This window comes from Halichoerus grypus, chromosome 3 (assembly GCF_964656455.1).
Source record: "Halichoerus grypus chromosome 3, mHalGry1.hap1.1, whole genome shotgun sequence".
Classification (NCBI taxonomy): Eukaryota; Metazoa; Chordata; class Mammalia; order Carnivora; family Phocidae; genus Halichoerus; species Halichoerus grypus.
The window spans coordinates 4139961-4164017 of NC_135714.1; the positions used below are offsets into that span (position 1 = coordinate 4139961).

General features: G+C 55.7%; 1 protein-coding gene and 1 long non-coding RNA gene across 7 annotated transcripts; one reads left to right on the forward strand and one right to left on the reverse strand.

The window, feature by feature from the left end:
• Positions 1-4618: 4618 nt before the first annotated feature.
• Positions 4619-14531, reverse strand: LOC118532262 (uncharacterized). 6 transcript variants are annotated; one of them, XR_013446258.1, is made up of 5 exons: positions 13413-14306; positions 12858-12975; positions 10732-11481; positions 8985-9491; positions 4619-7927 (listed from the first exon to the last, which is right to left on the reverse strand). It is a non-coding gene; the product is annotated as an uncharacterized LOC118532262 (long non-coding RNA). The 6 variants fall into 6 exon arrangements; XR_013446257.1 differs by lacking the exon at positions 8985-9491; XR_013446260.1 differs by lacking the exons at positions 4619-7927; positions 8985-9491; positions 13413-14306 and adding an exon at positions 14413-14531 and having other exon boundaries at positions 10378-11481.
• An 81-nt stretch (positions 14532-14612) lies between these two features.
• On the forward strand, positions 14613-22713 carry GRPEL1 (GrpE like 1, mitochondrial). Its single transcript, XM_036086529.2, has 4 exons — positions 14613-14754; positions 17039-17201; positions 18394-18475; positions 21032-22713. The coding sequence occupies exons 1-4, from the start codon at positions 14642-14644 to the stop codon at positions 21376-21378; spliced, it is 705 nt and encodes a 234-aa protein (XP_035942422.1). The 5' UTR covers positions 14613-14641; the 3' UTR covers positions 21379-22713.
• Positions 22714-24057: the final 1344 nt, after the last annotated feature.

Below are 24057 nucleotides of genomic sequence, written 5' to 3' on the forward strand. Positions count from 1 at the left end.
AGGCCTGGAAGGGTGTGGGCAGGTGACTGCCAAGGTCAAAGCTTTATCTCCAGGCTGACTTTTGGGAAACCCGACCCGAGACACAGAATGAGAAAGACTTCACACGCAGCCATCAGCTGGCCCGTGAGGGGCATGGGATTTGAACAGAAATCAGCCCTTGCTTCAGGCCCCTGGGGTTGGGCAGTCCTTTGTCACAGCAGCATCATTTCACCAAGAACATAATCCCCTGTGGAGAAGAGGACATAGGGTTCAGGGAATGAAGTGGCTGACGAGGAGGGGCTCCCAGAGCTGTCCCACCCCAGAGCCACCACCCACTCTGTGCCGCAGGGAGGAGGGAAGGGGGAAGGTGTCCCTGCTCAGCCTTAAAGGAACAGCAGGGGCTGTGGCCGCAGCCCACGGCTCCCGTCCACACTGTGACCTGGCTCTCGGACATCCTGTGGGCCTCTGCTTGCCTCCTGGCCGCCCCTCAGTCCGCCTGCAATCAGACCCGGAGGCCCGGGGCTGGGAACGATGACACTCCCTCTGGTGTTCATGGTCCCTCCCCACAGAGCCATATGGCCTTCCCCAGCCACCCAGGGGGAGCCGGCAACCTCAGCCCACGAGCACCCCACTGAGGACAGCCTTGGTGGCCCCCCTTGGGACCTTCCTGGGGCCGGGTTCTGTCTTTGGTGGGGAGTCAGGGAGGAGGCTGAGGGTGACTCTGTTCTCAGACTCTCCTCGGTTGAGCTGAAGGATCATTGCCATTTGTTTGTTTCCCAGAGTCCCAGAGTCTTGGCAGACCCGTGCAGGTCCTGGAAATTCTCAAGGTGCTTTTTAAGTATCTCCCATAGCTTTAAAGAGGTGGGGGGGGGGAGAGGGAGAAAGGGAGGCAGGTGTTCTGAATACTCTCTTAGATCTGATTCATCCCTCACAGCCATGGGTCAAGGACGAGCCTGGGGGCCAGGGGAAGGGATGATGGCAGTGATGTTCTCTGTTACCACTTGAAAGCTGGGTCTGGACAATCTGACCTCTTGGCCCCTGGGCAGCTGGGTAGGGTTGCAGGCTACACTTCTCTAAGCTCTTTATCTGCATGCCATGGCCAGGGCTTGGATGATGCAGAGGAATTTCCCGGCTTGGTGTCCATTGTCCGTGTGCCATCTGGTCTCCCCAGGGACTGAGAGGTCCTCCCTGTATCCATGTCATGGTGCTTCCTTCTTTCCTCCTTCCAGGCTTCCCTCCTGTTTCCACCAGCTCCCTCCACCCCTCAGACGTGATGACCCTGCCACTCAGGGGCATGTCCTGAGACCCTGGGGCTGCCATTAGGAGGAAACAGAGCATGTTTCAAATAAAACGGACTGACCCAGGCTTCTCACTCTCTCTACTGCCCCCAGACTCGGTGGGGGACCAAATGTGGCAGCTGACAGCGCAGCAAGAGCCCACCAGCACCCCTGCATGCCCGCCCTGCTAACTCCAGGCCTGCAGAGCCACAGGGCCTCCTGGGGCAGATGGTGAAGAAGACTTGCACTGCCCAGGAAAGCCCGCAAGACACCCTGACTTGGGTGTTCGAAGGAAGAGGGGGGCTGAAGTAGGGGAAGATTGGGATGGCTCAGCTAGACAGGATGCAAACTTGAGACTAAAGAGAGCATGCTCGCTCAGAAATGTACTGGCTTCAAGCATCACTCCATCCATTCATCCATACAGCCAAGCACCCAGCCATGCATCCCTCTGTCCATCCATCCATCCATCCATCCATTCAACCATCATTTATCCATTCACTGTCCACCCATTCATCCATCCATCCATCCACCCTTCCATCCATTCAGCCAGCCAGCCAGCCAGCCATGCATCCCTCTGTCCATCCATCCATCTATCCATCCATCCACCATCCATCCACCAACCACTCAGCCATCATTTATCCATTCACTGTCCACCCATTCATCATCCATCCATCCATCTACCCACTACCCATCCATCCATCCACCAACCACTCATCCATCATTTATCCATTCACTGTCCATCCATCTATCCATCCATCGATCCATCATCCACCAACCACTCAGCCATCATTTATTCATTCTCTGTCCACCCATCCATCCATCCATCCTTCCTTCCATCCATTCATCCATCATTTATCCATTCACTGTCCACCCACTCATTAATCCATCCATCCATCCACCCACTACCCATCTATCCATCCACCAACCATTCATCCATCATTTATCCATTCACTGTCCATCCATCCATCCATCCACCCATCCACCCACCCATCCATTCATCCATCCATCCATCCACCATCCATTCTTTCCATAAGAACTTAATACTAAGCACCTCCTCTGTGCTGAGAGCCATCCTCAAGAAGCTCAGGCTGGTAGAAACAGAAATGCAACAAGACAACACTGATGAAGGTTGATAGGGCTGGGCCAGAGAAGTATGGTAGTCTGGGGAGGCCCAGGAGACACGTGACCCATAGAGAGGTTGCCCAGGAGGGCTTAAAGGATGAGTAAGGCGCCCAAGCAAAAGGAATGGGTGTTTCCCATGGACAGCAAACCCAGAGCGCTGTAAACTGTGAAGGGACTGGAGGCCAGTCTGCGGGGGCTGGAGGTCAGGACACCGGCGCAGGGGTGGGGAGGGAGAGGGTGGAGAAAAGAGGATTGTGTGGAGATGGGGCCCGCTGGGGAATGAGCCCGCAAAGGAGGCTGGCCCTACCCGCGATGGATGACTCTGGAAAGGTCTTCGGGGGAAGGTTTCTCCCTTACAAACCTCTGCTCCAATGGTCTCACCCGTGCACAGTCAGCATGTTGAAGGCAGGAGCGGGCTGACCTCCAACGGTGGCGCCGGGCACGGAGCTGGCGGGTCAGCCAGCTGCTGAATGGGTGTTGGCGCTGGGTCAGGGCGGCCCCAGGGATGGGCTGATTCCCAGGCATTTGCAGCCACTGTGCATGTACACAGCTGGGCCCGGAAGCCACAGGGCGGGCCCGGCAGAGAGCCACAGGTGCGGGCAACTGGAAGTCAGGCTGGCACCGGGGGCACGGCCAGAGGCCCCGGGCCTTCCAGGGACAGCCCTCGGCTCGGTGCCCCAAGCAGCTCGCAAAGCTCATCACACGAGTTTCCACAAAGTTAGAGCTTTGCTAGGGGCACAGATCTTTCCCCTGACGCACAAGGCGATCGGAGCTCCTGCTCCTCCCCAGCTTTGTGAAGACAAATTCCAAACACCTCCAGCATTCTCCTGCGGGGATCCATCTGCCAAGATGCCTTCCCTATGGGCAGGAGTAGAAATGCAGGGACAGAAACGATTCCATCCTTCCCAGCAATGGAGCATATCGAACGCCATTTGTTGCATTGATTTTTTCAAAACACAAATAGTGTGTGCAAGATATTTCCAGGAACGAACAAAGAAAAACTGGGGACAACTTACTTAAGTCATCTCTCTTGGCTGAACTCAGCGGAGTCGGGGAAAAGAGCAGGGCGGCGGGGGACTGGCCCAGGGTGCTGGCTGAGGGCCCAGCCCCGGTGAGCCCCGTTTATCACCTGGAAGCAAACGCTTACTTCCAGACGGGGCCAGACACCTGGCAAGCAGGCCCGACATGTCCAGTAAATCAAGACTGACACGGGGAACTGAAGGCGGGGGTGGCCCACAGAGAAGGCTGGGCTCCAGGAGGGGGTGTCAGGAGCTCAGAAGGAGGCCTCCTTGCAGTGCTATCCCTATCCCAGGGCGTGAGGGAATCCAAGAGTGGAGGACAAAAGGAACCCAGTGAGGAAGGAAGGGACGAGGAGGGAACAGTGATGGGGGAAGGATGGAGGGGGGGAAACAGTGCCTTCAGACGTCCCAGGGTGGCTGCTAGCTCTGGTCATTCTGTCCTGCTCAACAGCCCCAAGAGGAGTCAAGCCCAGCCCTCATCCTCAGCCCAGACAAGAGCAAAGACCTCCCAGTGTGACCAGGGCCCCGATGGAGGAAGGATAAAGTAGCTTGGGCAATCCAGGAAAGCTTCCTGGAGGAGGTGACAGTCAGGTTAGGACCTGAGTCAAAAGATAGCTATTAGCCAGGCAAAAGGACTTGGGGGCAGGGAATTCAGAAGGAGAGGAAGGAATGTTCCAGGCCAAGACTCTAGAGAACAGAGGGTCTGCAAGATGCTCAGTTTGCTGATGGGGGCTGGGGAACTAAGGGCAGAGGTCCCTGGGGCCAGCCTTCTGAGCATGTGCGCTTCATCCTGGCAGCAGCAGGGAGCCACCCGGAGACAGAGAAGAGGAATTACGTGATCAGACGTTTGCGGGGGCCCAGCCAATGGCTCCTCTCTGTCCTGAACAAGAAGAGAAATCAGGAAAACCACTTGGCAGATGGGAAACCAGAATATTCCCTTCATTGCAGGGGAAGCTGATTTTGGAGAATGTGGCTTCTATCTGCTGGCCGGTGGGTCTCCACACTCTGAGCCCTGAGCCTCCCCAGCATGGGCAGGCCTTCGCCAGGGGGCCCAGAGAACAATGTGGGGTCCCTGCTAGCAGACCTCCCCCACGAGCTCTCTTCCCCACCATGCCTGGGACTCATGCGTTGTCAGGAGTGACAGTGGGCTCCAGCCACCATGTAAGCCAGGGCTGTGTTTTAGAGCCCGGGAAACTGAGGACCAGAGAGAAATAGACACTGTTCTTTTTTTTTTTTTTTTAAAGATCTTTTTATTTATTCATTCGAGACACAGAGATACAGAGAGAAAAAAAGCAGGGGGAGAAGCAAAGGAAGGGGGAGAAGTAGGCCCCCCGCTGAGCAGGGAGCCCGATGCGGGGCTCGATCCCAGGACCCTGGGACCATGACCTGAGCCGAAGGCAGACGCTTAACCATATGAGCCACCCAGGCGCCCCGAAATAGACGCTGTCCTTGTCACACACTGAGTCAGGGACAGGGCCAGCTGGGAACGCAGGTCCTGACTCCCTGCCCACAGCTCTATCCCGCACAGCGCTTTCCACCTGCAGCTGTCCCTGAGGATTTGCACACCCTGGAGATTTGTGCACGCAGCCAGGGCACGGGACGGACGTCTCAGCTCAAGCAGAGAGAGCGACTTCGCCCTTCCACACCTGTGTGTTCTGTTCCTGCCCTCAGTGGACGGGGTGGGGCCCCCCACACTGGGGAGCGCACACCTGCTTGCAACGCTCCTCTCTTCCAGACACACCCAGAAAATGTTCCAGCAGCTCTGCGGCGTCCCTGAGCCCAGCCACACTGAACCAGAAAATTGACCATCACAAGGTTCTAGCTCTGATTCTATCACAAAACACCGTGCGTCCCGAGGCAGTCGGCCACCCTGCCACCGTTTCCAAAGACCTCATGTGGGCCCAGCCCTCTCCTTGCTGGGTGCTGGGGATACAGAAATGAAAATAAAAGACCCCATGCCTGTTTTCAAGGACCCCACAGTCCAGTGGAACACAGTTTGTCCTTCCCTCTGGGGATTCTGTCTCAGGGGCTGTCACCCTCTCCCACCACCAAGGAGGCCTCACCAGGCCACCAGGGCTCCCTTCCCCCAGCCGGAAGGCAGCCTCCTCTCCCTCCAGGGGCCCTGCAGGCCCCCCCCCACATCCCCCCGCAAAACCTACCCGCCATCCTGATGACTTGGAAGTTCTGCCCAAGTGGCTTTCCAGATCCCCATTACTTTGGGGGTAGAATTAAAATCTGATCCAGGTGACCCCTTTGTCACTTTGCCCTCACTCGCTGGGCCTTTCCTCCAGGTCCTCACCACATGCCACATCACCTTGGATTGTAATTGCGAGGGCAGCCAGCAGCTGCCTGACTTCCTCCACTGACAGCAAGCTCACTACCTATGGTGATCACGTTATTTATGTTGGTCCCAAATCCCTCCCTTCTACCCACAGGCCCTGGTTCACGATGCAAGCTTGACTTGAAAGGCACAACGTCGACCGATAACTACAGCTATCTACCACAGACTGAGAGCCTTACGTCCCTCCTACTACCCTGCAGCGCCCCTGCGTCCGATACCCACCCGGCCCCTGGAATGGCTCAGCACATGACCGAATGCATGAACCACAACTGTGTGACGTCTCAGTGGGTTCTCCTCGTCCCGTTTCACAGATGGGGAAACTGAGTCCTGGAGAGTCAAGAGAGTGTCACCCTGGAGACCAGTGGCACTGCCTCCTTCCACCGAGACCTTCGCCCCTTTGGAGAGCACATCCTGCAGAGGCAGAAACAGACATCCACCCCGCCCAGCCTGTCTTCTCACTGGCTTCCCCAACAACCGCCCTGCATGCATCACATGCTCTTCCTTCCAGAACCTTCTCTCTGTGTTCCCTCCCTTCCCACCCTCCCAGATGGCCGCCTGCACTTGAACAGCCCATTCCCTCAGTTGTTCCCCAAAGACAGTGGCCTGGCCTCGCATTGGCATTCACAGCACATGATAAAGGAGAAGAGATGTGGGGCCACCCTTGCAGGCGAGCAGGCGGAAGGACCCCAGTGAGCCCAGCCATCGGGGGAGAGAAGAGGGGGAGGCCCAGCCGGACGATACAGCTCCGTGAGCTCTGAGAAGACAAAAGACCACATTGTCCTGGAGGAGAGACGTGAAGTCTCCACAAGAGCAAACAAAAAGTCAGTAGAAACAGTTTCACGTTGTTTTACAAAAATGCAGTCTCATGCAGTTTTTCGGGTTGCTTTAGGTAAGCAATCACAAAAGAGTGTGCTAAGCATCTTGATGGAAGAAGCCAGGTATTACATTTTATTCTGATCACCAGTCTCTGTCTTGGGCTTCCCTCCAGCCTCAGGGGTTCCGTCGGATCGGTGCCCCGCAGGATCCCGAGGGCAGCCCCCGAGGTGGGCAGTGAGCGCTGAGCAAGCCCGAGAATGCTTGTGGTGGCGGCTGTTGGGATTTTGCGCCAGAGCAGAGTGGCACGGGAGTGGCTCCTGGATCTGGATTCTCCACCCAATGTTCCCTGAGCGTGTCCCCCGCGCAGGCCTCAGACACAGAGAGGAGTCCAGATCTGAGTCCGACCTGACGGCATTTCGATGCTGGAATGGTTAAGACTTTGGGGGCCTATCGGGCTAATGTGAATATACTTTGCATATGGGAAGGGCATGAATTTAGGGAGCCAGAGGGCAGACTGTTACGGGTTAAATGGTATCCCCTCGAAAGGTGTGTTGGAGTCCTAAACCCCAGTGCCTGTCACTGTGACCTTTTTGGGAATGAAGTCTTTGCAGATGGAATCAGTTAAGCTGAGGCCATAATGGAGTAGAGGGGGCTCTCCTCCGCTCTGACGGTGCCCTTCAAGGAAGAGGGCAATCTGAACACAGACGTAGCAGCAAGAAATCATTTCTGTCGTTTTAAGCCACCCGTCTGAGTTTCCTAGGGATGGAACAAAGTACCACAGACTGGCCGTCCACCCTCCCTCCGAGGACCTGGGGGCCGCTTCCGACCTCTCTGCTCCTAGGAACAGTGCTGTCAGGGACATGAGGGTACAGACGTCTCGGTTCCCGCTCTCGAGTCCCTCGGGGGAATGCCCAGGGGTGCCATTTCTCATCCCAGATGCGTTTGATTTTCAGAAGTCTGTAGGACTATGCACTTGGATCTTACCTGATTGTCTAAGTTGGTAGAACCCAAAACATTCGGCCATGGATTTCTAGAGGTAAACTTGGGGAAACTCAGCAGCTCTCTGGGGGGGGAGGCCGAGGCCTGGTGTCTGCGTCCTGGGCTTACCTGCACGGCCTCACTCACTCTCCCCCGAGCCGCCGGGGAGGTGAGGGAACGGAGCCCCTGAGGCTCGCTGTCGCGGTTGGGGGCGGCCTGGGGGTTTCCACACAGCAGCGCACGGTCTCATGGTTAGACGGACGGTAGGCCCCGCTCACACTGCCTGAGCCGGCGGACCCAGCTGGAAGCAAAGCCCAGCAGGAGCGTGCTGGGGAAAGGGCCCTGCGGTGACAGCGGCAGCAAACGTCACAGCGCGGGTCAGATGTCCGTTGGATCTGAGAATGAAGTAACACGGGGACCGAGGTTCCAGAGCCGGAGCGCACACGAGCGCACACACAGCTCTGACTTAAGCTTGGGCCCCGCATTCCTCATGGAGGTTACGGAGAAACAGCCACAGTGCGGGGGCCGCGATGGACTTACTGAGAGAGAGAAGAGCGGGTGCTGGAAAGAGCGTGCGGTCCCCAGCGCACGAGGGTGGGACCTGGACTCCCCGCAGCACCCTCCTCTGTCCACGGGGGTCACAGTGACGTGCAGGGACACTGTGGTGACAACCTTAGCGGTAAGGGACGGAAGACCGACGCAAAGCCCCGCAGGCAAATGGAGCCAATCGGAACTTGGTTCCCCGCGCAGGGACGGGTGCTGACGGGCCTCGGGAGTGAAGAAAGGGCTTCCGGGGGAGGATTCAGGCTCTGGGATGGGGATCTGTGTCTCCAGCCTCCCCTCCCCGCGTGTCTCTGCTGGTCCGCCCCCTGGGGCGCGGTGGGCAGGGGCGCAGGGCTCCAGAAGCCCATCTCCCCACGTGGGGACCCTGGCGGGAGAGACCTGCTCCCCCAGCTTCCACACAGCACGTCCAGGGAAGGATCTGATTGGCCCTGCCTGGGTCGCATGCCCTGTCTCTGGGCCTGTCACTTCTGCCGAAGGATGGGATTCCGTAAGAGGCCAGGTGATGGGCAGAGCCGCAGGCTGGGGGTGGTGGGGGCCCAGCCTGTCCCAGGAAGAACATCAAACTTAGGCCAGTGAGCGCAGACAAACAGAAAAAGCAAAACAATCACAAAATAACAACCTCCCCCCGCCCCGCCCCCCGCCCCACAGTGGCTGCAAGATTCGATGCGTAAAGAGAGCTCTGCGACACTCTGGAAGAGCGTCTGGCACAGTGGGTCCTCGGCATCCGCCAGCCTGATAAAGGACAGGCAAAAAGTTCCCTTCCCCCAGCCATCACCAGCCCCAGCAGCGGGGAGTCATCCTGAAAACCCTCTTTAAAACGTTGTGCATGTTTTGCAACCCGATTTTTCCAAGAAGCAGGTTCTGGACTGAAGTGTGTTTGCTTCATACCCCGACGCTGCTTGTTCCAGAAACCGGGCTCAGCGCCGGCCACCTGTGGCACCAAGGGGGGCTGCTCCCCTGCTGTCTGCGGCCGGCAGGAGGCGGGCTTCCCCCGGCGGGGGGCGCAGCAGGGCTCCTCCTGGGGTCGCAGGCCCTGGCCCAGTTCCAGTTTGCTTTCCTGTGGCCTCAGGTCACTGGCTTTGTTTCTGGAAGGAACATCTTCAGTTTTGGAAACTCCCTTTGGAGAAGGTGCTTTCTAAGTTTTCACACCTCAGGGAAAAGCCGTCCAATCGGTGAATGCAGGGGGAGGCCAGGGCGGGACAGAATATGAAGGGGCAAGCCGGCAGGCTGGGCCCACAGCACCCCGCTCCCCAGCTCACAGCCCCCCTGCACAGAACTTCCCTGAGAGATCGCTACAGTGTGGGCTTTCCCTTCCCCCAACTCTGCGGGTCTGCTGTTGGGGATGCTGCTGTGACGGCCGGAGCTCCATCCTCATAGTGAGGGCGAGAGCCACACCTGGGGGAGGGCAGAGAGCAGCAAGTGGGAAGGAGTCTGGGCCCCTGATAACCTTGGGCCCCGGAGCCACCCTGGGAGCCGTGGACTGCCCACCCCTAGACGTTTGCACAGGGGGGAGGTTAGTGTCTCTGGCTTCAGGGACAGTTGTTTGGTTCCCTGGCCCCAGGAGGGCTCAGGCACGAGAGCAGGGCAGGTGCACCCGCTGCGTCCGTGGCTGTCCCGTGTGGGCCCCGCATCAGCACAGGTGTTCCCTGACAGCCGCCCCCGCTGCCAGCAGCGGGGGAAGGGACAGAGGAGGCTCTTGCACGCCCCAGCTTCAGACGTAGCTCCCCCGAGCCCCTGCGCCCTCGAGCACCGCTCCTGAGAAGGCACCACACACCTCATCCATCACCAACGCGACACCGCTTTCCCGAACACCGTTACTGGTGGCAGCCACTGTCACTGTGACAGGTCATCGTCTGGGGGATGTGCGGCAAAGCCACATGCTCCTCACGATAGCGCGAGTGTCCTTAGCCTCATTACTCAGGGGAGAGACCCACTTGACCCGTGGTCCCGCAGGGTCACGGCCGTCACCTCAAGATGCTTCTGGCTCCGGTCCTGGGCTCATGACCGATCCAAGCGCAGAGCCAAGGGGAGACAAAGCCCAGGCACTCAGCTTCCTCACGGGGACGCGCGCGACAGCCGCAGAAGGTGGGGGAAGGCTGATGTGCCTGGGCTACCCTACTGTTCACGCCCTCCAACGCCGCTATAATAATCTCCATTATTTTTCTAATGAGAAACCATCCCTCCTGCCAATCCTCACCCACAGCGCTTTTCATGGTTCTGACTTTTTTCTGGCTGATGATGAATTCGACCAACACACAGGAGGGTTCGAAATGCAGGGGGCTTGTGGTGAACAATTTAATCAGCCTTAGATACAAATTCTCTCTCATGTCCACAGGCCTTGTAAGACGCTCTCCCCGGGATCTGAGGGGCTTGCTGCCTCCTCCCTCCTGCCCTGTCCTTCGGGCAAGCCAAGGCCACCCTCTCCCCAGCTCTGCGGGAAGAAAAGACTGTGCCCATGGCAGGCCCCTGACCACACCTGGGGCAGCCAGTTCTAACCGCTATCTTTCCAAAGTTCTTGGGGACATGCCGGGAGTTTCTGTTGCATTCGCTTCTCCCCGTGCAAATGATGGGGCTCTTTTTGCAGAAAGTTATTCCAACAGGAACGTTTGTGGCCCTTCTAGTGGCATTTTCTTACCAAGAACATCCTTTCCATTTGGAGCCAGTATGCTAGGGACGAGTGGTGGTGAGATCTGCTGCCAGACATCAGGTCCCTTGTCCGGGCAAGTGTCTCAGCCTGGGAATCCTGGTTTCCTCGGGGCGGAGGGGTCGGCCACCAAAACAAAGGAACAATCAGAAGTGGGCCAAGAATGAGCAGTGGTGATGAAAAAGGGAGCCAGGCTTATGATTAATCCATTCCATGTGCTGCGAGCCAAAACACGATCCAATGAAGCCAAGAGAGGTAATGCCCACCTCACAGGATTATTCGGTGGCTCGGTGCCCTCCAGGCCTCCTAACAGCAGGTGCCGGCAGGCTGGGCTCCTGGGGGGCTCCTTCAAGTTGCTGGTGGCGTCCAGCTCCTGGCAACAGTGGGTCGGAGATCTTCATTTCCTTGCTGACCAACAGCTGAGAGCCTCCCTCTGCTCCCAGAGGCCGCACACCGCCTTCTCTCCCACACGACCCCTCCATCTCCAAAGCAGCACTGGCCATCCGACATGTTCTCACGCTTTGAGGCTCTCTGGGGTCGCCTGCTGGAGGAACCTCTCCACCCACCAAGGTCAAGCCTACCGGATAATCTCCATGAAGGCCAACTGGCTTGGGCTTTTTGTTGTATCTGCAAAGTGCCTTCAGAGCAGCGTTGGGACTTGTGTTGGGCTGGATAACCAGAGGATGGGTATCTTGGGGCCCATCTTCAGAATTGTGTCTACCACACCTATTATGCCTTTTTCTTTTTAGAGAGGAAGAGGGAGAGAGAAAGTAGGGGAAGGGCAGAGGGAGAGAAAGAATCTTAGCAGACTCCACGCTCAGCGAGGAGCCCGATGCAGGGCTCGATCCCACAACCCTGAGATCATGACCCGAGCTGAAATCAAGAGTCGGACATTCAACCGACTGAGCCACCCAGGTGCCCCTCCCATTTTTTTAATTGGCTTATTTCGAGTTGGATTAAAGGAGGAAGATTCCCGTCCATGCTGAGGGACCATAATAATAATAATGCAGTTTCTGGCAGCGGCCAGCACTCTGGGTAGACGGAGGCAGCCTCTGGCTTCGCCTCTGACCGTGGAAGTTGAGATTAGTTGAGAAAAATATGCAAAAGCTCTGCCTTCTTCTGCCTTCGTGACCTTGAACAAGCCCCCTAACCTGGCTGGGCTCTGTCCCTTCATCACCGTATTGTGTGCTGATCCAAAAGGACATCTGCCCAGAGCCTAGCACCCACCAGCACTTGGCTGTTATGTGAGGATCACACCCATGGTCCACACGCTGTTGAGCCATCCGCACAACTTTCACCTGAGGACACCTTCTTAAACGTCAGCCCCTCCTTCTTGGGGGCACCATGCGCTGTTGAGCTTGCTTTTCCCGCATCCCTGCCCCCGGGCCACCCGTGCCCTTTGCTAAAAGTGTGTTCTGTGGGTTGATCCAGGAGTCTTCCCATACAAGCAGCTTCCTCTCCATGAGGAGAGGACTTGCACTGAGTTGATGAAGATCTCAGGGAACTAACTACCTGAGCAGGCTCCCAAGAGCAGTGGCAAAATGTCACCTTGGTCTGTGACGCCCCAGCTCCCTTTTGGAGCAGTTCCCAATGTGGCCACCAGGTGGCAGCACAGGCAGATCCCTGTTCAGGGAGACTGCAAGGGGCAGGGCACAGATCCAGGGTATGGCTTCCTGGCAACCCTGGAGCAACTGGTAGTTCAGTGTCCCCAGCGTGGCATCGCATTGTGACAACCCGTGCTTGTCTCTGTCTCGGAACCCAGTGGCTATACCTCTCCGTTGATTGTCCTCATGCTGCACTGTGAGCTATTTGGGATGCCCATCTGATTCCCTCTGAGCCCAAAGAAGTTAGGAAATGAGTATTTTTTAAACTTCACAATAAATATGATCCCAGTTTTTGGGCTCCTGGGTGGCTCAGTCAGTTAAGTGTCTCCCTTTGGCTCAGGTCACGATACCAGGGTCCTTGGATTCAGTCCCGCATCGCGTTGGGCTCCCTGCTCAGCATAGAGCCTGCTTCTCCCTCTCCCTCTGCCACCTCCCCCGCTTGTGTGCTCTTTTATTTGCAGAAAATTATTTCAACAGGAATATCTGTGGCCCCTTCTGGTGGCATTCTCTTACCAAGAACATCCTTCCCGCTTGGAGCCAGCGTGCTAGGGACGAGTGGCGGTGAGATTTGCTGCCAGACGTCAGGTCCCTCGTCCTGGCAAGTCTCTCAGCCTGGGAAACCTAGTTTCCTCTGTGCGGAGGAAATAAAATAAAATAAAAATTAAAAAAACTAAAAATCTTAAAAAAATATGATCCCAGTTTTACAGGTGAGCAGATCAAGGACTGTGGCTTGCCCGACGTCACAGCCAGTGAGAAACATGACATTATCGCGTTACATTTTAGTACAGGAAATTTCAAATATACAAAAGAGGAGTTATAACTCAGATGGTATTCACCATCCAGCCTCAACCATTATCAACATTTTGCCACTGAGCTTCTCCTATCCTCATTTTTTTTACATGAGTATTTATAAAGCAAATTCCAAACACTGTGGCAATATAGTGTAAATACTTCCGTTTGCATCTCTAAACAATCAGGGCATTTTGACCTAACCACCAGGCCACATTCTCTCCCTAACAAGTGTCAATAAACCTTAATAATACTGTTTATATTCAAATTTCCCCTCACCGTGTCCAGCTGGTTTGTCCTATCATGATCCAAACAAGGTCCACACACCATTTAATTATGTCTTTTAAGCTTTAATTGTCAAACAGTCCTACTTCCTCTCTTTTCCCCCAGCCCCTTAATTAATTAATAAACTGGGTCATTCTTCCACAGAACAGCCCACATTCTGGATTTGGCTGTTTGCCTCCCCGGCAGGTGTCACAAGACCCTGGCACAGTGTAGATGTTCGTCCAACATTATCAACACTTTCAATGCGCGCAGAGAATAGAGGCTTGTCCTCGCAAATGTGACCTGCAGGCAGCCCTCCCCCTTGGGGGAGACCACGGGCTCCAGCCCTCCCTCTTGGCGGACGGGGTGCGGGCCAGGAGTGCCGGAGAGGAGCCGGCCCTCGCTGGAGGGACAGCCGCCAGGGGCGTTAAGAAAAGCGCCACCTCCCCTCCCAGCGCCTCGGCTTCAGGGCATGTGACCACGCAGCAAGGCCTCTGCCAGATCAACGAAAACGCCTGGATGTCTGAGCTCTGTGTCCCCAGAGCATTCCTAGGTGCGGTTCTCATCGTCACGATTTGTGTTTTATCGAGACGTGCAGCTGAGAGCACAGCGCGGAGACAACCAGCGTCCGCCCGTCTCTCCATCCACCCTCCAGCGTCCACGCGGGCACATCTGCCCCTGGGTTCCGGCACCCGCTCTAACAGGGCTCCCGGGCGGCGCCGGAGTCCCCCTCCGTCCCCGCCGCGGACCCGGCCCCCCAAACGGCGTCTGACAGCGCCCGGCGTCCGGGGAGTCCGCACCGCCGCAGAAGGCACACCCGGCGCCCCGAAACCGCTCCCAGAGCGAAGGGCGGCGGAAGCGCCGAAGGGTCGGTCCGACGCCAGTCTCGCGGGCCGAGCGCCGCACTTCCGGCGGCCCCGCCCCCCCACGCTTCTTCCCCATTGGTTCAACCCTGGACCGCGCCCCGCCCGCGAGCGTCTCCTCCCACGGTTCCCTTCACCTCTCACCTCCTCACCTTCTGAGGGCCGGAAGCCTCAGATCTCGCCCACCGGGAGGGGAAGCGCGGGGGTGGGGTGGCGAGAGAGTGCTCTGAAGCGGCCCACAATTATTGGTTACTACTGTCTGTCCATCAGAGGAGAAGCGGTTACGGATTGGCTGAAAGGAAGTGGTTGGGCGGGGAAGGAAGCACAGAGTCTGCGCGAGTGGCCACGCGCCCCGAGGGGGCGGGCCAGCGGCCTCCGCGCATGCCCGGTGCGTGCGCAGTGCCGGCGGCGGCGGCGGTGGCAGCGACAGTCATGGCGGCTCGGTGCATGAGGCTGGCGCGGCACAGCCTCCCAGCTTTGGCGCTGTCTCTCAGGTAAGGGGCGCCCGGCTGCCCGTGGCTGAAGAAGGACGCTATCCTCAGTGCGGCTCCTACTCGGGCCGAGGCCGCGCCGGGAGCCCTGCGTGGCTCCGGCCTGGGAGAGGGGCGTCGTGGGTCCCGCGGTTCGCCGACGCGGCGCGCGGCCCTCCCGCCCGGGGCCTGCCCCTCGGCCGGGGCTGACCGACCCCGCGTACCGGCCCCACGCGCGCTCGCGCCCGGGATCCGGCGGCCCTCCCAAGGCCAGCTGCGCGCGGGAGCAGGCGCGCGTGCCCGAGCAGCGCCAGGCCGGGGCCGCGGGGCCGCTCGGGCACGTCCGCCTCGGCCCCGGTTCCTTCCGGAGTCCCAGGTCCGCCGTGGAGTGAGGAATTTAGGTAGAGCAGTGCAGTCGTCCGCGGGGAGGCTCGCAAGAGTCGGGGCCCTCCCCGTTTGTTCTTTTCAATCTGCGGCCCCTGCTGATTCAGAGTCCTAGCTCGCGAGGTGGTTCGGCGAGTCTTCAGCATCTCTGCGGGAGGAAGGGCTCTGAAGCAAGGTGCCTACCGGAGGAGCTGCTCGGGGCCCGGCGGTGGGCGGGAGCTGGGCGGAGCCAGAGCTGGACGTCTCCCCGGAGGAGCTTGCTCACGTGGACCGGGGACCCGGCTGGCGGGCGAGGATTACCTGCGGTGGGAGGGGACGACGGTGGGATTGCTAGCCCCGTAAAGTACATAAACCAAAACACGGAAACAGAGCAGTGACCACCCGATTCCCTGAGGGAAAGGGCTTCCGTGTTTTCTCGGGTAATTTGTGGTTTTCTATCTGAATTAATTGCCAGGAAGGCGATCACCAAGGTAGCATTAATTTCTGTCCTTGAGAACTAGTTGATTGTGGAAGGAGGCTCGGGGGGGAGCCGTAGCTCTAAGAGCAGCCGCGCTCCCTGAGCTGTCCGGCTGCATCCCCACGCCGCTCGCAGCCCCTCTGGCTCAGCCCCAGGAGCGGGGCTGTAGGAAGGCGGGGACTTCACGCCCGGGGACCAGCACGACTGAGACGAGACAGGCCTCGCAACAGCATGCTCAGTTGCTAGGTTATGAGCTTTTTTAAATCACAGAAGTAAAATACGATGGACCGGTTACTGCACTCCACAGACTAGCGGCTCCTTCCACGCTTCTCCAGGCCTAGACCCGAGTGTGCCTACACAGGATTTCTGGTTTGTCCTGACAGAAGAGGCTTCGTGTTCTGTTCCTCTCAGTGGCCCCTCTTACCGCACAGTATACCTGTAGTGTGTCCCAGAGGTGAGAGTTCGACATTCTTCTTCACAGCCGCAGAATATTCCAGACTGTGGAAGTGACAGTGTATTCACTGTCCCCAGCTTGCTGCTGTCATAAACACCCCTGTACACACATTCCGTGTACCGCTAGCTCGCCTGTTCTTTGAGGCAGTTTCCTTTAATCTGGGAAGAAAATTGACTGTAGTTTATTTTCAGATTGAAATATGGCGCAATTAAGAAGAGCTCTTAGAAGAAGTCTGAGTTTTAAGCTTGAGGAGAAATCTGGTCCTGGTGAAGAAGTCTGAGTTTAAGACCATTCTGTCCTTCATTAATAACTTTGTGACCTTGGGCTTATCCCTTAACCTTTTTCATGTGGGGATCAGATTGGATGAGGTCTTGAGTCACTTCCAGTATTAGGTTTAGAGCTCTTTGTTTCCCTCTGTGTATCCCCCTGCTTTTATCTCCAGTGCCGACTCCTTATGTGTAACTCTTAACTGTCCTTCAGAGCCCCTCTGTACAAAGCCATTCATGGGCTTCCACTTTTCCAAAGCTAGAAACATTCTACTCTGAGCCTCCTAAAGCATGATTCCTCTTTTATCACTTTTAAACCCAAAATTATAATACTTTGTCTGTAGATACCTTTTTTGACAGTAAGTACCCTAAGGGCAGGATCTCTGCCCAGTCCATCCTTGTCATCAACGTCAGCACTGGACCTCACCTCTGACAGTAGCTACTCCAATATGTGATGGGTCTAGACGACCATATCTCAGAAGGAGGTGTTTGGAATGGAAAGAAGAGGTTAGTTCCAGGGCCTTGGTACATTGACCTGCTAGTTTAGACACATTACAGGAGCTTTTATGTGAGTTAGCAGCCTTTGTACATAATATACTCTTTGCCTTTATTAGATCTAAGATAAACTCTTTCTCCCTCACAGGTCAGTAGCAAATAATTTTAAATTATCTCAAATTTCTAAACTGATATATCTGACTCTTAAGCAAAAGCCCAGTCTTAATTCATAGTGTCGGGGACTTGTTTTAGACCATCTCCTCGGCTGCTCTGCACAGCCACGAAACAGAAGAACAGCGGCCGGAACCTGGAAGAGGACGTGGGTCAGAACGAACAGAAGACAGATACCCCCTCTCCAGAGAAGATACTCATGGACGAGAAGGTCAAGCTAGAGGAGCAGCTGAAGGAGACCGTGGTAAGGTCACGCAGGCTCTCGTGGGGAAGTGTGATCTGCTGAACTCAGGTGAGGTTCTTCAGAGGACCTCTGGCCAGATGAGTTGGGTCATTTGTCCGAGAACTGCGGTCGGGTCCTGCAGCAAGTTCCTGCTGAAGAAGGGACTAGAACGCAAATCCTCTGTGGCTCTGGTTCTGTCATGAGAATCTTCTTCACACGCTGCATAGATGATATTGAATTAAGACTTGAGGTGGTCCTTACAAGTGAAGCACACTCACTGCAGTCCTTAAGCTGGGTCTTACGGGAAGCCAGGTGTTGGGACCAGAGATGTGGTTATGTGGAACTCTTCATAAGGAGGGAGGGGTGTAGTGAACCAGTTAGAAGGACAGGTTATTACTCCACGTGAAAAGGCACAGGTGGCACAAATCAGGTTCTTTAGGGATTTGAAAATATATCAAACGATCTATGCTGGCTCTTTTCTAACCACCTTATTTATATTAATCCTCATAACACCCTGTGAGTCAACGGTTAGAGCCCTGGTTACAGACGAGGAAACTGAGGCACAGCCCAGGTTTGAGCCTCACGAGCCATGTTCTAAACCACTGCACTAGAATCACCTGTAACTGGAGGACAGAGGCCCCGGAGCTAGAAGTGCTCAGGAGATGAGTGGCGTAACAGGAAAATTGGTGGGAAATGGAGAGGGCGCCAGCAATCGGTGATTGTTACCCAGTCAAGTGTTGGGACGGGGCCACCGGGCAGCAGTCAAAACACCAGAGGTTCACGGATGGGGTTTTCTCTCCTCAGTGGGCTGGCGGTTCTCCTAAACCTCTCCTGGAACTGTGGGCTCTGGGTGCGTCCGCCCCAACCAGCGTTCTAGGACTCCCTGAAGTTGGAAATTTTGTGGGAGTGAGTGGTCCGTCCTTGAGGGGCGATGAGACCATCAGAACCATGAGAGTTTTTCCTCATCCTTGTCCAGCTGCTCACTGGGGGCTACACAGATACGTGACCCCTTGATCTCTTAATCGTTGGAAATAGTGACACGGATGTAACTTCTTTCCACCCATTAAGCTCTGCTGCCTGTGCTCTGAAATGTCAGACGTAACACATGTTACTTGGACTTGGAATTTGTTCATATCAGATTTGCTTTCTTACGAATTTGTTCCTTGCTTTACTCATGTATGTTTCCTCTTTACCGCCCCCCTTTTTTTGTTAGGAAAAATATAAGCGAGCTTTGGCAGACACCGAGAACTTGAGGCAGAGGAGCCAGAAATTGGTGGAGGAGGCAAAATTATATGGTAACGGTAGACACTATCTGATACTGATCCTAGAAAAATAAAGGGCGGGGAGGGTGGGGGGGGTGGCAGTGTGAGTGTGGAACAGCAGGGTCAGCCAGGGTGAGGAGGTGGGGAGGCCGCTGGGTGCGTTCCCTCCAGTGGAGAGGAGTCTGCAAGGAGAAGTCGCAGCTGGGACCCGCATTTAGAACTGCAAGTGTGACTCCTTTGGTGAGGAGTGTGTGTGTTGCTCTTCCCCAGGCGGACCTCGGTTAACCTGAGGCCGTCTGAGCCCGCAGATAGTCCCCGCAGGTCAGCCTCCCGGATGGGCATTTCCGTAGCTAGCTCAGCATTCACACACATGAAAATCTAAGATGCTGTCTGCACTGTCAGCATTTGGATATCTTTGTCGCTGTCCTTCCCATTTTACATTTGAGATCATTGAGGCTTAAATGGCTGGCACTCCTCACGAAGCTGGGAAGTTGCGGTGGCCATGCGGAGGCCAGTGCCCCCCCGACGCCACGCCCATGCTGGTGTCCGCTGAACGTCAGGTACAGTTCGAGTACTCGCAGAACCTTCTGTACAGACCCGCGGGCGCCATTCCCCCGCGTTCTGGAAGAGCCTCTTAAGGCTCACGGTGAGACCATAGCTACTTCGCCTGAGGACAGATGGCAGGTGCACGGCCAAGTAGAAACCGAGATCCAATCTTGTGCCCCCACAGGCAGCAGATTCTGCTTGAAATCTGCTTATTCCTGGCCTCCAGGGATTGGGGTTAGGCTTCCCCTCCTCTCGCCAGGTTGCCCAGGCGACTTGCCCACGCACAGGTTCTTGTGGCTCAGATGTTTCTTCTGAGTTCCAGTCCCGTGTGTCCTGTCGTTTCCCCAGCGTCGGCATCTGATGCCTCACGGGTATTTCGAATTTCATTTTCCCTTTATCTGTGCTGTTCTTCCTCACTTTAGTAAATGATACTGTGATCTTTCCTGGTGCTTATTTAGGGCAGGAATCTGAAGTTCTCTTTTCCCATCCCCATGTTCCCCTGGCCCTTGAGCGCTGAGCAGCTGGCCTCCCGTCCATCCACTCTGCCCTGATCCCAGCCCCGGCGCTTGCGCCGCCATGCCCCAGGCAAAGCGATTTTAAAATACAGCCATTCCTCACTTTACCGTGTTCCGCGGATGATGCGGTTTTTAGATTGAAGGTTCGTGGCAACCCTGCGTTGAGCAAGCATTTTTCCACCAGCATCTGCTCACTTCGTGTCTCTCTTACATTTCAGTGATTCTCACAATAGTTTCAACGCTTCGTTATTATTGTATTTGTTATGGTCTATGATCACACCTCACTGAAAGCTCAAACGATGGTTAGCATTTTTTAGCAAAATGTATTTTTTAAGGTTTGTATGTGTTTTTTTATACATAATACTATTGCACACTTCATAGACTACAGCGTAAACATAATTTTTATATGCACTGAGACACCAGAAAGCGCATTTGACTCCCTTTACTGAGCTCTTTGCCTTGCTGGGGTGTCTGCAGCTAGAATTGCAGTATCTCTGCCCTGTGCCTGGACAGTGTGACCACGCCATCCACCCATTCGGCTGCCCCGTCTGGAACCTTCAGCTTCTCTGGGTCTGCCTCTTCCCTGTGCACTGGGCGCCCTTCAGTCCTCGAATGTTTGGATAACTCTTCAGGCCTTGGTTCACAGACCTCTCCAGACTCTCCAGTCTAAATGAAGTCCCTTAGTATAAGCTTTGCTCAGCACCGAGAAACGCTCCTTCGTGGAGGTGGGATTTGTGATTGTGTTTGTCACTGGTGTGCTTATCTGACGCTTGTCTCGGACCATACACTCCATGAGGACAGACCATCCCCCAAGAATTGGCACAAGCTTAATCCATGGTAGACGCCCATGTTCTTATCAGATAGGTAGAAAGTTTTTTATTTCATTTTCCAGGAGGAGGGGAAAGTATTGCGACAAGAAGTCACCCACAGGCGCTGCCTCCCGCAGAGTCGAGCGGGGCTGGTGCCCTTGGGTCCGGTCAGGGCCTGGGTGGAAGCAGATGCCCACCGGGGCGCTGCGGTCACCCCTGACTTCCAGTCAGCATCTGAAGCATTTCCTTGAAACCACAAACAATCTGATGTAATACACTGCCTTGAATTTGGAGGGACTTTTCTTCTGATTTCTTTTGTTCGATTAGGGTTAAGGCTTGGGTGTGTCTTGGGAACTCTGACCCCACGGTGCTGGCAGGGCAGCCGCCCCCTCCCCACAGAACGGCCGCGGGGGCGGGGTTCCTTAGCGGGGGGCAGGACTGATGGGGAGATGCTTCTGCACGTTGGGAACTGTTTGTCTTCATGCCTAATTAGCTCTCATCTAAACCCAGAAGTTTTTTTGGGTTTTGGTGTTTTTTGTGTGTGTGTTTTTGTTTTTGTTTTGTTTTTGTTTTTTAACACACCATTGAAATTTGAGGACAAGTGAATAGTTTGAAAGGTTATCGTTCAGGAGTTTGTGTGAGAGGTCGGCGGGGTTACAGCTCTCGGGTGCCCCGCTGGCGGTGGGACTGCAGATGACGGTGTCCTTCACTTCGTCTAGGCATCCAGGGCTTCTGTAAGGACTTGCTGGAGGTCGCGGACATCTTGGAGAAGGCGACGCAGAGTGTCCCAAAGGAGGAGGTTAAAGACGACAATCCTCATCTGAAGAACCTCTACGAGGGGCTTGTAATGACTGAGGTCCAGATCCAGAAGGTGTTCACGAAGCACGGCTTGCTGCGGCTGAACCCCGTGGGGGCCAGGTTCGACCCCTACGAGCATGAGGCCCTGTTCCACGCGCCGGTGGAGGGGCAGGAGCCCGGCACGGTGGCGCTGGTCAGCAAAGTGGGGTACAAGCTGCACGGGCGCACCCTGAGGCCCGCCCTGGTGGGGGTGGTGAAGGAGGCTTAGCGGCCTCGCGAGGGCTTCTGTGGGCTCTTTGTAGTCACTTGCTGTAACTCTTGAGAGGCTGGTTCATCTTCTCTATGAGTATTTCTGACCCTTCCCCAGTCCTTGTTGGAAAGCTTTAGTAACCAGTGCCTAAACAGAAAATTACGCCGGTTGCGCAGATGCGTGAATGAACTTGAATTGGGGAGTCTGTTCGTTGATTTTTAATATACCTTTAATCGCTCCACACGCTTAGAGAACAGGCCAGCGGGACACGACTGGACCCTAGAGGGTCATGAATCACGCTCTAGCTGCTCAAAGCCTGGCGACGTCCAAGTACCATAAATGAGTCAGATGGCTTCGGGAACCCCACTGTTGGGCTGGCTGGCCACCCAGCCTCGCCGGGCCCTCCGGCACACTGTGGCACACGGGGTCCTGGGTGCTCAGCCCGTACCTTCATCCAGTGAAGGGAAGGCGAGAGCCGGCTGCTCAGAGAAGTTTCCCCATGCCCTCGCTGAAGAACATACATGAGTTCATTTATAATTGTCACCGTCTAGCTTCGAAAATGCCCAACTTCCGGCTTCCTTCTGGAGATTGGAAGTGAGCACACACACCTGAACAGATCTCACCACCTTACTTTGCCAGTTACTGAATTTGACAAAATCAGTCACTTTTGCCCCGTTGTTCATCTGTTTGTAGAAATGTTCAGATCTCTCTCAGCTAGTTACTGATGACCTGAATGTATCCCCAGTGAGATGGACTTGCTCAAAATCCAAGAATTGCATGCTTGGTACATTTTAAATGTTAATGTTGAATTTTTAAATTTTATTTAAGAGGATTAAAGCCCTAATATGTTTATTTTCCTACTTTTTGGAAACTATTTCATGTACTTCGGTGGAGGAGATCCACCTACACTAAGCATGACTTAGCTTTGCCGCTCTCGGCTCAAATTCTGAAGCCGTGGGCTTGACACTTAGACACGCCACACACGTTAGCTTCCCTGTGGGAAGGGAGAGCAGGAGGAACCGGGCCTCTACTGGGGGCAGACGGCCCCGGGGAGGGGACCAGGGAGGGCCTGCACACACCAGGAGCCCGGCAGGTCACCCACGGTCCGCGCCGCACCACACCGCAGCCCCCTCCGTCCTCGTTCATGCTGGGGGTCGAGCGAGGGAGCGGCTACAAACCAGAGAAAACCCAGCCTTCCGCCGTCCGCTGCAGAGAGGGGTTTCTAGGATTGAAGGTCGACACTGTTAAATTCGTTTATGGCATAGAAAAGGTGGGGCAGTTTACTTTGCTTGTAATTTTGAAAGATGTAGGTAGTGTTCCCGTAATTAAAAATTTAATTTATACTGTTTCAAAGTATTTTCCTCTTTTCCACGAAGCAGTCTTAAGTTGCTTGGTCAGAAACTTGCCCAGAACCTCAGGCAGCGCAGCGCACGGAGAAAACCCACAGGCGTCCGAGCTCTGCGAGGATCTCGCCTCACCTTCTGGAACTCCTCTAAACCCAAAGCTGCGTGCGTAATTTTCAAACAAACTTCTCCCCGTGTGTGCAGCCCCTCCCTCGGCAGCTGGGGCACGACCGCTGAGGGGCTGCACCGTGGTTTCCCGTCACCCTGCGTCGCCACTGAGAGGGAAACGCCCCTCCGCGCTGGAGGTGAGGTCTGCCGACTGCACCCCCGTCCTCCCGTGCGGAGCCGTCTGCCCACGAGGGGCCTTCGTGGCCGGGATCGGAGTAAGGTGCGTGCCCCCCCGGGCGGTCTGCCGCTGGCGGGGACGGAGGCCTGGTGCAAACGGGCTTCTGCGTCACAGCCAGTTTAACTCCTACTTGCGAGGAGGAACGGGTTTGACGCCAGGCGCGAGCTCAGACGGGTCTCGCGCACGCTGTCCCCTGACCGGGCGCGCCCACGCAGCAGTGACACCGCTTTGCTCCCCACTTGCTGAATTGTGTAAAAAAATAAAAATTGTAGAGTTTCGGTTTTTACACATCCTTGGCACGTGGGCCATCCAGAGAACATTATTTTGAATGGCTGAATTAACTAACTAACTTTTTGGACTCAAAGTCAGTTTACATTTGGCAAAACCCTGATTTCAGGGGATGAGGGGAACGAATTTTAAATACAGAAGCTTAAGGGCCCTGCGCTGGCGGCCGCGTAAGGGCCAACGGGCCGCACAGCCGGCGGGGACGGGGTAAGAGGCGCCCAGTGATGAAGGTGCCTCTTCCTCGGACAACCTGCCAGTGCTTTAACATCAGTTACACGTTCACGGTTCTAAAACAGCCAAGCCTAAATGGATTGTTCGTACCACTGAAGAAGATCCACATACTGAAAACCTGCTTAAGCACAGACTGTTCACTGGACGGCCCTCGGCAGGCCTGGGCCACACGCTGACCGGGATCTTTTGCTTCTCCAGCTTAAGTCTGGCAGCCATTTCATACAAAAATACCAAATTGAGAACCTCACCAAACCAGGAACCTGACACGGACTGAGTGAAGGCCAAAGGCGGGAGGAGCTGTAGCCTGCGCTCCGGAGGCCCGGACGGTGACACGGTTTCCGAGCGTCCAGGGAGCATCCAGGGCGGGGCAGGGCCTGAGGGTCTGCAGTTCTAGTCGGTTCCCAGGGCAGAGAAGCCGCTGGTCCAGGAAGCGCAGGGGAGAGGCGCCATCCCCGTCACTGCTCAGTCGCTGCAGTGAGCCTCCAGGGGGCA

Bases quoted from the DNA above. Each gene is read 5' to 3' on its own strand.
- GRPEL1 (XM_036086529.2), top strand. From the start codon at position 14,642: ATGCCCGGTGCGTGCGCAGTGCCGGCGGCGGCGGCGGTGGCAGCGACA. The intron at 14,755-17,038 runs GTAAGGGGCGCC...GACTTGTTTTAG, and splicing joins GCTTTGGCGCTGTCTCTCAG to ACCATCTCCTCGGCTGCTCT. The intron at 18,476-21,031 runs GTAACGGTAGAC...CACTTCGTCTAG, and splicing joins GGAGGAGGCAAAATTATATG to GCATCCAGGGCTTCTGTAAG.